This window comes from Hypanus sabinus, chromosome 6, assembly GCF_030144855.1.
Source record: "Hypanus sabinus isolate sHypSab1 chromosome 6, sHypSab1.hap1, whole genome shotgun sequence".
NCBI classification, from domain to species: domain Eukaryota; kingdom Metazoa; phylum Chordata; class Chondrichthyes; order Myliobatiformes; family Dasyatidae; genus Hypanus; species Hypanus sabinus.
The window spans coordinates 138,723,772-138,737,172 of NC_082711.1; the positions used below are offsets into that span (position 1 = coordinate 138,723,772).

Consider the following 13,401-nt stretch of genomic DNA (forward strand, 5'->3'; position numbering starts at 1 on the left):
GGAGAATTGAAGGGTTGCAGATGTTGTTCCCTTATTCAAGAAAGGGAGTACAGATAGCCCAGGAAATTATAGACCAGTGAGTCTTAGTTGGTAAGTTGATGGAAAAGATCCTGAGGCAGCATTTATGAACTTTTGGGGGGGGGGGGTACTATGAGTAGGAAGTCAGCATGGCTTTGTCAAAGGCAGGTCGTGCCTGACGAGCCTGACTGAATTTTTTGAGGATGTGACCAAACATGTCGATGAAGGTAAAGTAGATATAGTGTACATGGATATCAGCAAAGCATTTGATAAGGTGCCCCATGCAAGGCTAATTGAGAAAATAAGAAGGCATGGGATCTAAGGGGACCTTGCTTTGTGGATCCAACATTGGTTTTCCCACAGAAGGCAGAGTGGTTGTAGACAGGTCAGATCCTGCATGGAGGTCAATGACCAGTGGTGTGCCTCAGTGATCTGTTCTGGGACCCCCTTCTCTTCGTGATTATTATAAGTGACCTGGATGAGGAAGTGGAGAGATTGGTTAGTAAGTTTGCTGATGACACAAAGGTTGGGGGTGTTGTGGATAGTGTGGAGGGCTGTCAGAGGTTACAGCGGGACATTGACAGGATGCATAACTGGGCTGAAAAGTGGTAGATGGAGTTTAACCTAGATAAGTGTGAGGTAGATCATTTTGGTAGGTCAAATGTGATGGCAGAATATAGTATTAACGGTAAGACTCTTGGCAGTGTGGAGGATCAGAGGGATCTTGGGGTCTGAGTCCATAGGACACTCAAAACTGCTGCGCAGGTTGACTCTGTGGTTAAGAAAACATATGGTGCCTTGACTTGCACCAACCTTGAGATTGAGCTTAAGGGCCAAGAGATAATGTTACAGCTATATAGGACTCTGGTCAGACCCCACTACAGGAAGGATGTGGAAACTATAGAAAGGGTGCAGAGGAGATTTACAAGGATGTTGCCTGGATTGGGGAGCATGCCTATCAGAATAGGTTGTGTGAACTTGGCCTTTACTCCATGGAGCAGCGGAGGTTGAGAGGTGACCTGATAGGGGTGTATAAGTTGATGAGAGGCATTAATCATGTTAATAGTCAGAGGCTTTTCCCCAGGGCTGAAAACACGAGAGGGCACAGTTTTAAGGTGCTTGGACGTAGGTACAGAGGATATATCGGGACAAGTTTATTTATGAGTGGTGAGTGCGTAGAATGGGCTTCTGGCGATGGTGGTGGAGGTGGATGCAATGAGGGTCTTTTAATTGACTCCTGAATAGCTACACGGAGCTCAGAAAAACAGAGGGCTATGGGTACCCCTGGGTAATTTCTAAAGTAAGTACATTTTTGGCACAGCATTGTGGGCCAAAGGGCCTGTATTGTTCTGTAGGTTTTCTATGTTTCTATGACACACCCTCATTCACTGCTGTCATCAGGAAGAAGGTACAAGAGCCTCAGGGCTCTCACCACCAGGTTCAGGAACAGTTAGTACCCCTCAACCATCAGACCCTTGAACAAGAGAGCTTAACATCAGACCCCTGAACTTAACTTGCCCCATTATTAAAATGTTGTCACAACCAATGAACTCACTTTCATGAAGCCATCATCTCATGTTCTTGATATTTATTACCTACTTATTTATACTTCCATTGGCACAGTTTGTTATCTTCTATATTCTGGCTGAATGCCCCAGTTGGGACGACTTTCAATGATTTTATTATAGATTCTATTTGCTAAGTATGCCCATAAGAAAATGAATCTCAGGGTTGTATATGGCAACATATATGTACTTTGATAATAAAAATTGGAAATCTTGAAAACCTACTGCACAATACAAACCTACTACACAATATGTTCAGCACAGCCCACAATGCTGTGCCAAACATTTACTTTGAACTTTAAGTAAAAATGGCCAAAGCCAACAAGATAGTTGAAATAGCAAAAGAGAAACTGGAAAAACAAACCTCCAACGAAAAGGTACTAATTACCATCTCCTAATATTGCATCAATACACTGCATTCCATTTTAATGGCATCTAAATCATGAAGGAAACTCACTGTGGAAACATTTAATTCCTTAAAATGGGCCGCATTTGAGTAACATTAAGATCTCTAAGATAATGTTAACCAATCTCTAACTTAAGCTTAATTATTAAAATAGATGCTTTGATTATGCAAAAGAAAGCCACATTTTCTGTTTTTTTACCAAAGAAACATTTGAAGACACCTTGGAGGTCAGTCAGTGGAGAAACAAATGAGAATTTTTTATTTTTTGACAATCAATTGTGTGATGTCTATTTGAGTGACTACAGAAACTTTGTGACTGGTTATCACAAAGGATTATACTATCCTTTGGCCTTAAAAGTCACATACTTACAGATACTAACTGCAATGTTTCAACAGTAAACCAGCCATCTTCTTCTGGCACGTTAAGTCAAATGACAAGTGCCCCTACAGACACCTCCTCATATAACCTCTTGCAGTGAGCAGGGCATGGGTGGAACTTGATGCTACATCCTGACTGACTGGATCTCAATTGCCTCTTCAAGCTAACCAATGAGGAATTGGCCTTGTTCTGATTAGTCAATTTTTTAGGCCAAACCATCTTTAGGTATGTGTGGTCCCAAACTGGAGCTATCTCTACACCCTCAGAACCTACATTTAGGCCCCCACATGCTCCATCTCTAGACCAGCAGCCAAGCCAGACATCAGAAGTTTGGAGCAGAGGGCATTTCAATCAGGTCCACTGCCCGAGGATAAAAAGTCAGGAGCAGGTTGCAGCAACATAATAGATCTTTTACCAATGATGAATCAGTGCTTGGGATTGATTAGTAAGAACAAACTAAAAAGGAGAAAGGGCAAGTGTTAAATACGAAGTAGCTGATTTACAAATGAAGGCAATGTGTGGTGAGGATAGGGCAGTGACAGGGCAAAATTGCAGTCAACAGGATAGGTAAAAAGCAGACAAAATCAAAAAGAGTGAGTACAGGACTGAAGGTGCTTTATTTGAATGTGTTGTATATGTAATAAGGTAGACGAACGCAGCACAGTTGCAGATTGGCAGGTATGATGTTGTAGGTGTCAATAATTCAAGGCTGAAAGATTATAGCTGGGTGCTTAATGTCCAAGGATATACATTATATTGAAAGGATAGGCAGGAAGGTGGAGGGGATGTGTTTCTGTTGGTAAAAAATGAAATCAAATCATTAGAAAGAGGTGACATAGAGTCGGAAGGTGTAGAATCATTGTAGATAGAGCTAAGGAAGTAAAGGGGTAAAAAGACCCTGATGGGAGTTATGTACATATCCCCAAACAGCAGTAAAGATATGCCCTACAAATTACAATGGGAGATAAAAATGCACACCAATGTTACAATAGTCAAGGGTGACTTCAATATGCAGTCAGATTGGGAAAATCAGGTTTGTGTTGGATTACAGGAGGGGAACTTTCTAGAGTGCCTACGAGGTAGCTTTTTAGAGCACCTCATGGTTGAGCCCACTGTAGGATCAGCTAGTCTGCATTGGGTGTTGTGCAATGAGCCCAAATTGATGAGAGAGCTTAAGGTAAAAACAAACCCTACAGGGCAAGTGATCATTATATGATCAAACTCCACCTGAAATTTGAAAAGGAGAAGCCAAAGTCAGATCTATCAGTATGGGAATTACAGAGTCTTGAGAGAGGAGTCGGCCAGAATTGATTGGAAAAGAACACAACTGACAGAGATGACGGCAGAGCAGCAATAGTTAGAATTTCTGGAAGGAGTTCAGAAGGCGCAGGATGTATACATCCCAAAGAAGAATTAGTAAGGAAAGATGACACAACCGTAGCTAACAAGAGAAGTCAAAGCCAACATGAAAGCCAAAGGAAGGGCATATAATAGAACAAAAAATTAGTGGGAAGTAAAAGGATTGGGAAGCTTTTAAAAATCAACAGAAGGTGACTAAAGTCATTAAGATGTAATGTGAAAGTAAGCTAGCCAATAATATTAAAGAGGATAACAAAAGTTTCTTCAGATACCTAAAGTGTAAAACAGAGGTAAGAGTGGATATCAGACCACTGGAAAACGATGCCGGAGAGGTATGTAATGGGGGAACAACAAATTACCAGACAAACTCAAGTATTTTGCACCAGTCTTCTCTGTGGAAGACACGAGCAGCATGGTGGAAGTTCCAGGTGTTAGGGAGCATGGAGTGTGTGAAGCTACCATAACTAGAGAGAAGGGTCTTGGGAAACTGAAACGTCTGAAGTTAGAACAGATCACCTGGACCCCCCAGTTCTGAAAAAGGTGGCTGAAGAGATCGTGGAGGAAATAGTAATGATCTTCAAGCATCACTAGTTTCTGGAATGGTTCAAAAAGACTGGAATATTGCAAATGTAACTCCACTCTTCAAGAAGGGAGAGAAGCAGAAAGAAACTATAGCAACACATACAAAATGCTGGAGGAACTCAGGACAGGCAGCAACTATGGAAAAATGTACAGTCAACGTTTTGGGCCAAAACCCTTCAGTAGGACTGGCAAAAAAAAAGATTTAAAAGGTGGGCCAAGGAGAGAAACATAACTTGATAGGTGAAACCTGGAAAGGGAGCAATGAAGTAAAGGCCTGGGAAGTTGATTGGTGAAAGAGACAGCAAGAGAAAATACAAAAAACTAAGGTGAAAGGGGACATAGGAATCTTTATGTAGAATTTGCAGGTTGAGTCTGTGGTGAGGAAGGCAAATGGAATGTTAGCATTCAGCCATGTCTGAATGATGGAGCAAATTCAATGAACCAAATAGCCTAATTCTAATTATGTCTAATTGTCTTATAGCCTGAGTGCAAAAACTTGAGAACAAGTGAGATTGCTGAACACTGCCTATCATCCTCATGTATACTAAGGTTTGATGAGGCCAACATCCCTAGCAAGGAAAAGAATGCCTATAAGGGGAAGATTAAGGAATCACTAAAGATGGAGCACGTGGGGAACCTAAATGTAGATTCTAAGAGTGCAGACTAGCTCCAGTCTGGGACCACACATTCTTAAAGAGAGTTTGACCTAAAATAATTGACCAATCAGAACAAGGCCAATTCAAACTAACCAATGAGACATAAAGCAATTCAGATCTAGCCAATCAGGGTCAAGCATTACATCTTACTTTAGAGGTGTCTTTAGGGGCACTTGTCATTTGATTAACTTGTGCTGGAGAAAAACAGTCAGTTTACCATTGAAACACTGCAATCAGTATCTGTAAGTAGATGAATGTTAAGGTCAAAGGATAGTATGAGGTCTGATTTTTTTCAAACTGGAACAAATGATCTGGCTTTCATTTTAAGGTACACAATAAAGGTAGAGCAACAGTTATTGCAACTTTTAAAACCAGTTGTCAATGAACTGTCAATCATACAACTTATACCTCTGCACACAATCCCAGTTTTTAGTATCCCACCAACCTAGCACCAGATAGTGTTTTTCCATAGTTTTAAACCATTCTCCAAGGGTCAAATAAGATCTTGTTTTGTAGACCTATAAATTGCCATTTAAAAAAGACTATCCAATAGTTTGATTATATGTCAACATTTCTTTTACTGGTAAATAAAATAAAACAACACTTCACGACTGAATGTTTTGTTAATCTGGGAATCATTCAACTAATTTTATTCCTCCATCAGGTAAAGCAGACGAGATAAAATGGAAATAAAATTTTACTTCAATAGTTTGCAGCAAAACCTACAGTACATATTTTCCAATCGTGATTAAGTCTAAGTTCACTGTAAAAATATAGGTGTCAAATTAATTTAGCCATATTCTTCTAAAAATTGGATCAATTTAATAAAACAAAAAATGAAGCATGTAGAGGGGAAAAACAGGCCATTTTACAAAGATGACAATTATAGTGATAAATAGATCACACTAGAAAATCCTACCAAATATACTAATTGAATTCGGGAACCATTAGTGCTTAATGAGCTGGCTGCGAAGCCCACTGAAAGCTAAACTTACTGCACTCTTATGAGTTCCTACTACCATGTTGAGTTTGGCTCTTCTTTTATTTTAGGCTGTTCTTGTATTTGAGATGCATCTGGTAGAACAGAAACCAAACAATTTAATGAATCACATGAATAAAAATCAATTTGGTTTGATCAGAAAAGATAGAATGATGCAGAAGTGTTATCTTCCTGCACTAACTTCTGACTGAAAAACCTTAATTTGTATCTTTCAGTACAGCAAATCAGATATAACACAAACAGTAACTAAGACCATTTATAATCATAAATATGTGCAACACATGTACTGTGAAGCAACAAATGAGAAACAAAAATTGGAAACTGAATTACACATTTAAAATACATAGGATAGGAATTCCCTTGAGATTTGAAACAGGCCTGGAAGATAATTAAATCATTTCTCCACTCATCAAAATTAGCGAAAAAATATTATTAGAGAAAATTTAAATAGATACAAGGGAAAATTTAACTGGGAATGCAAATGAGTAAGTTATAGATATGAAGCCAAACCACGGAGTGATTACAACCTGTTTCAAATCAATGAAATATGAAACAGATCAGGTACAACTGTAACACAGCTACATATTTATGATAAAGTTGTGTCACAGTTTATTTCAGTTCAAATGCATAACAAACGATTGTTTTGATTGAGAAACAAGCCCTTAAAACCTTCAATAATATTTGTATCTTCTGGAGTTGATGTTAAAGAACTTGAAGTGACTCTGGAAAGTAATTTTTAATTTAAATCACTGAAATAAATGGTATATTTACCTTGTGCTGTAGGTGGTGCAGTTGGTAGCACAAGTGTTGAAGGGGGTACCAGTGAGGCAGTTGGTAAAATGGATGCAGGTGCTGCTGCTCCAGGTGACACTGCTGGAGTTTCTACTACAGTTTGCTCAGCTAGCTCTACACAACAAGGAAAACAAAAAAAATCAGTTCACTGGTCATTCAGGTACAAAATCTACATTCACTTGCAAAAGTATGTTAAATCAAATATGCAAAGTAATCTCATTCATGATTTGTTCTCACTTACGATTATTAATCAGGAGTCCTGGAAAAGGTCTGTAAACAGAAGGAAAAAGTATTTTGTTGATGATATACAAAACACCTGAGGTATTTAATTACCTCAAGATTTAAATTATTCACACGTTAAAGCCCCAAGGAGATTCCAGTCCTGTTCCCAAATCATCGTTAAAACCACTAAGCGTAGCCTTGCTTGTTTTGGGTTTTTTATGGGGGGGGGGGGGGGGAGGGGACAGGGTAAGGAAGGGAGATGGGGATGGGTGTGAAGGAAACATTCTGTATCTTACCCATAAATATAAAACAAAATCACAATTTGCACCCTACTCTTAGGTAGGACACACATCGATGTACTTTTAGTCACCATCATACTGCTCTTTCATCACTACTGTCAATTGCCAGCATTATTCCCTTTGTTATTTACCCGTTTGCAAGCATGGCATAGACATTTTACATTTGACACATTTTTGTTTCGATATTCCAGCGAAAAGCCTTAATTACCTTATAACAGTAAATTTGATGAAGTTTGCAGACTCCAAGATCTTTTTCATGCCACTTATTTCAAGATAACTGGGTGCTTTAAATGGAACTCCTGGAGGCATACCATCAACTATTACGCAACCAGGGTTTGTAGTTATCTTTCTGTAAGGGACCTTCACTGGAAAATTCATTCCAATTGCTTCACCTATAATAAAGATTACTTTTAAATGTCACTTTTCATGTATTCTTTAAAAAAGCAGCATCTAATCTAATTATGATGTAAGCAATGATACCAACTTTTAAACATTTATATCAAAACATTACCAAATTTCTTGCTGAACAGGTCATTTACTTGTTCTCTCAGTTGTCTAGCCTTTTCCACCTTGGACACTTTTTCATTTTCACCTTCTGAAAGAAAAATATTAGTTTTGGTCTCATTCTTCAAATGCAGAGGCAGAATAATCAAATCCCTGCCACTTCACTCTTCACCTTAAGTACATCTTCACACATTCAGCAAGTTCTTGCCCATGATTTCCAGGTATGCTCTTCTGATTAACCTCTCTCACAATCATAGCTGACCTCCTTACCATTGACTGTGTAATCTTGTAGTGAAATAGCCCCTCCCCGATAGAATTCTGAGCTACAAGTTTTTGTCCATCTTACCCACTTTCTCTTCCACCCCTCCAACACCTACTATGTAGATGCACACTTAAGATGAAAAGGTGACTTCCCCTGCTACACGGGGCATCGCAATCAATTAAAATTGACAGTAAATTTCATCATAAAAGTTTGCATTTTAACATTCACTGGAATATTACAATCTTTAGGATTTTCTTTAAACCCAGACATAATCTGATAATGTCTGCTTAGGGTTCACACATGCACACTTGTCCTATCTGTTAACTAAAATTACAATGGGAAAAACAGAAATTGAAGACAGACATTTATGACAATGTACTGAATATAAGGGAACATAGAACAGTACAGCACAGGAACATGCCATTCAGCCCATAAGGTTGCACCAAGCCAGCTAAAAATCAAATCAAAAACACTCAAACACTAATCCCTCCTACCTACAGCATGTCCATCTTCTTTGCATCCAAATGCATCTCTTAAAAGCTGCTGTATTTGCTTCTAACACCACAGCAGGTACCATATTCCAGATTTCAACAGTGGGAAACAGAGTCGACAGGGAGTACCTATGCCTCTCATAGTCTTGTAAATCTATATCAGATCTCCCCTCGGGCTCTGGCGCTATCCCAAGCTTATCCAGCCTCTCGTGATAACACATGCCCACTAAACTAGGCAGCATCCTGGTAAACCTCTTCTGCACCCTCTCCAAAGCCTCAACATCCTTTGTATATTGGGACAACCAGAACTGTCTGCAATACTCCAGACGTGGAGTAACCAGAGATTTATAAAGTTGAAACATAACCTCTTGATTTTGTATTCAATGCCTCAACTAATTACAGCAAGCATTCCATTAGCCTTATAAACCACCTTATTGACCTGTGTATCCACTTTCAAGGAGCTATGAACTTGGACTCCCAAGATGTTCTGCTCAGCAACACTGTTAAGAATCTTTCCCTTAACAATTTGTCCAAGTTGCAACACCTCATTTATCTAGGTTAAACTCCACCTGCCATTTCTCTATCCATATCTGTAACTGATCTATATCATGCTGTATTCATTGCCAGTCTTCTACACTTATCCACAACTCCATCAATTTTGGTATCATCCACAAATGTACTAACCCACCCAACTAACTTTTCATACAGGCATTTATATATAATACAAACAGCAGAGGTGCCAGCACAGATCTCTATGGAACTTCACAAATTACAGACCTCCAGCTCAAATAAATCCCTTCAAGCACTATCCTCAGTCTTCTACACACAAGCCAATTCTGAATCCAATCAGCCTATATGCCGCACATCCCATGCACCTTAATCTTCTGGATTAGCCTCCCAATGAGAGACTTTGTCAAAAGCCTTACTAAAATCCATATAGACAGCATCCACTGCCCTACCTTCATCAATATCTTTTGTTAGGAACCCCAGTTTCAACACCTGGCACAGTACATGATGTACTGGAAATCTGTGTGTTATGTACCCCAGTATCAATTCTTGGATAAGTATGTGATATACTGGAAATCTGTGACTTTGTTTCTTGTAGTGTCACGTGATGACCCACCCCAAACAGTATAAAAAAAAGAGCCGCGCAGATTGCTCCAGGGACACACTTTGGGAGAGACCCACTTTGGTGGAGAGTCGTCGTGTTTGGATAGCACAGTCGTTAGTGAGAGTGAAGAGTGCAAGCTTCGATCGAACCCAAAAGGGACTGGGTAGTCGATAACGCTGTGCATTTCGGAGGTGACTGACATTTCATAATCCAAACATGGATTTTTGGCACCCACTTTGGTGACCCCTGCAAAGTCTCAGGTGTGTGGTGACCAGTCATGTCAGTTACATGGTGAAATTCTCACTTATTGTGGACTCTTCAAAACAGACCGCATCATGAACTCGCTTCCACTGTAAAGGTACAGTGGCCGCTTTGTGAGATCAGCATTCGAGAGGTACTGTGTGCTGCCGAATCGTCTTCGGAAAGGTATGGTGGCCGTTCTGGTGTATCTCTGTGAGACCTGCTTCTTCGCTGTACTTTGAATCTCCATCTTGAAGATCGTCACTTCGCTACACTTCAAAACTAAAAGTCTCTCCTATCAATTACCCTGTGAATCCCTTGAAACTTTCTGAACTGACATTCTGAGACTGTGCTCCAGTAAGACTGTTAAGAAATGGTTCTAAGTTTAACCATTTGGGAACTATGGACGCATAGCGCTGTTAACGTTTTAAGTTAGTCGCTTGTTTAATTTTCCATGTTTCTGCTTAAGTGTTAATAAATTCTGTTGTTTTCTGATAATATCCTGACTCCATTGCACATCTATTATAGCTGGTTCCACATAACACTTTCAAAACCTGTCATGTTGGTATGTCATGACCTACTATGCATAAAGACATGTGGGCTCTCCCTAATTAAGCCATGGATTTCCAAATGCTCATATATTCTATCTCCTAAGAATTTTCTCCAGCAATTTCCCTACAACTGGTGTGAGACTCACTGATCTATAGTTCACAGGACTTTCTCTTGTTCCCTTTGTAAATGAAGGTACAACATCAGCCACTTACCAGTCCTCTGGGACCTTGCCTATGGCTAGACAGGACAGGAAAATACTGGTCAAGGGCCCAGCAATCTTATCTCTTGCCTCCTTCTATAACCTGGGGTAAATCCCATCAGGCCCTGGAGACTTACCCACCTTAATACTCATTAGGAGGCACAGCATTTCCTCCTGGTTGACCTCTAAACACCCTAACATATTTTTACACTCAGCACTCTCCTGGCTCTCGATATCCTTTTCCTTGATAAATACTGAAGCAAAGTACTTATTAAATACCTCACTCACATTCTCCGCATCCAAGCAAATGTTACCCCCTTTTCCTTGCCTAGTCCCACCCTCTCCCCAGTTATCCTCTTGCTCTTGATGTATATATAGAATACCTTGGAATTCACCTTAAGCCAAGGAATTTTCATGGCCACTCATGGCTTTCCTAATTCCCTTTAGCTCTTTTCTGGCTTCATTATAATTGTCATGAGCTTCATTTGATCCCAATTTCTGAAGTTTTATATAATTTTCCTCTTTCGTCTTGACTAAATTTATCACCTCTCTGGACATCCAAGGTTCTCTTTATCTATCCATCCACATCCTTCCTTCTAACGGGAAGGGACCTTCCCTGCACTCTGAGCATTGGATCTTTAAACACCCTCCACAAGCCGGATGTGGACTTGCCAGAGAAAAGGTGTCAATTAACACTTCTTAGTTCCTCCTAATGCCCTTGTAATTTGACCAACTCCAATTTAAAATTCTTATCTCTAGCTATCCTGAAAGTTAAGGATTTGTGGTCACTGTTCATCCACTGAAAGGTCAATTAACTGGCCAGGTCCAGTACAGCCTCCTCTCGTTGGACCGTTCACATACTGCTTCAAGAAACCTTCCTGGATACACTTAACAAATTCTGCTCCATCTAAACTCCTTGTACTAAGAAGGTCCCAGTTTATATTAGGGAAGTTGAAACCCCAATGTCAACAACCTATTATTTTTACACATTTCCTTAATCTAATTACATATCTGTTCCTCAATGTCCCAGTAGCTATCAGTGGACCTGTAGTACAATCCCATCAGTGTGACTGAAGCCTTCCAATTCCACAGTTCAACCTAAATGGACTCAGTGTCCAACCCTCCATTATGTCTCCCAAGTGCAACTATGACACTGTCCCTGATTCATCATGCAACTCCCCCCCACCTTTACCTCTTCCTCTATCTTTTCTAAAACTTTGAAAACCTAGCACATTAATCACCTATTCTTGCCCCTCACTCAACCAAACTTCAGTATTGGCTCCAACATTGTAGTTCCATGTACTGATCCATGTGCTAAGTTCATCACCCTTACCCATAATACTCCTAGCATCAAAATATATACACTTCAAACTATCTGACACACCTTACTTGTTATTTTGGTTTTGTCTTTCAGTACTTTTCGACACCTACCTTCTGTTCTGATCCTTTCCTTGCTGTGGATCTGGTTCCCAGTCCCCTGCAAAACTAGTTTAAACTCTCCAAACTAGCAACTGCAAACCTCCCGGCCAAAATATTGGTTCCCATCAGATTCAGTTCCAACCAGTCCTCCTTGTACAGGTCACCCCTGCCCCAGAACAGGTTCCAATTATCCAAGAACTTGAAATCCTGTCCCCTGCATCATCTCCTCAGCTACTCTTTTATCCGTGCTATTCCCCCATTCCTACCTACATTAGCCTGTGGCACAGGGAATAATCTGGAGATCATGCAGGTGTTTCTGTAAGAAGAAAGAAGAGGTCCTTCTTTTCAGCCTCTTCCCTAACTCTATATACTGCATAGGACCCCTTCCCCTTTTCTACCTATGGTATTGGTGCCAATATGCACCATGACCTCTGGCTGTTCCCCCTCCCTTTTGAGAATATCCTGCAGCCATTCTTGATACATCCCAGACTCTAGCACCCAAGAGGCATACCATCATGGTGTCTCTGTTGCGGACACAGAATTTCCTTTCTGTCCCCCAACTACCACATTGTCCGACTTTACCTTTACCTGTTGAGCCTCAGAAATGCCACAGTGCCACCAGCCTGGCTGCTACTGCTGCGATCTGGAAGATCCCAACAGTATCAAAACAGGTTTACTTGCTGCTGAGGGAAATGGCCACAAGGGAACCCTACACTGACTTCTTAATCCCCTTACCTCACCCAGTGGTCACCCATCTACTGTCCGAAGCCTGTATTCCGGGTGTGACCACCTCTTCAAAATTCTTATCTTTAATATCTTCAGTCTCCCGAATGATCCAAGTACATCCAGCTCCAACAACTGAAGTTAGGTGCACTTCCCACAGATGTAGTCATCAGAAAAAACTGTCCAAGTATCCTGAATTCCCACATCCGACAGGCAGAGCATTCCATCCTGAAAAAAGGCTTACCTCTTCTTAACTATGCCTCCGCCTGTTCCAAAGCCTGTTAATGGCAATAACAGCTCTGCTTAAGCCTACCTTCCCTTTATTTATAACTGAGTTTAGGCTTCTTCCCACACCTGCGCAGTCCAGAAAGATGGAACTTTCCTCCAACTTCCGTAGGGCTCTGACACTCATACCCACTGCACTTGAGCTGCCAAAAAATTCCCTATTTTCTCCAGTCTGCTCGTTTTATATTCTTATATCCTTCTTATAACGAGACAGAAGAAATCTCACAGCTAACTATACAGTGCCTTACCAGGGACTGTAACTTGAATGATGTTAAGGTCTTCAACACCTGCTGCAGTCGGTAGCCCACCAGCTCGATTTGCTAAACCTGCATCATGA

At 40.5% G+C, this 13,401-nt stretch overlaps 1 protein-coding gene across 17 annotated transcripts in view; it reads right to left on the reverse strand.

Annotated features, from left to right (window-relative positions):
* The window catches only part of LOC132395887 (general transcription factor II-I-like), a 154,337-nt gene that overhangs the window by 5,600 nt on the left and 135,336 nt on the right, over nt 1-13,401 (reverse strand). For 15 of the 17 annotated variants that reach the window (XM_059973026.1, XM_059973031.1, XM_059973022.1 and 12 more), the window contains 5 exons: nt 13,313-13,390; nt 7,790-7,873; nt 7,487-7,670; nt 6,999-7,027; nt 6,737-6,871 (listed from right to left, as the gene is read on the reverse strand). In XM_059973026.1, the coding sequence (XP_059829009.1) occupies nt 6,737-6,871; nt 6,999-7,027; nt 7,487-7,670; nt 7,790-7,873; nt 13,313-13,390 (510 nt within the window). Of the gene's footprint in view, nt 1-5,960; nt 6,040-6,736; nt 6,872-6,998; nt 7,028-7,486; nt 7,671-7,789; nt 7,874-13,312; nt 13,391-13,401 lie in introns of all 17 variants that reach the window. The other 2 variants (XM_059973017.1, XM_059973020.1) reach the window with 2 other exon arrangements.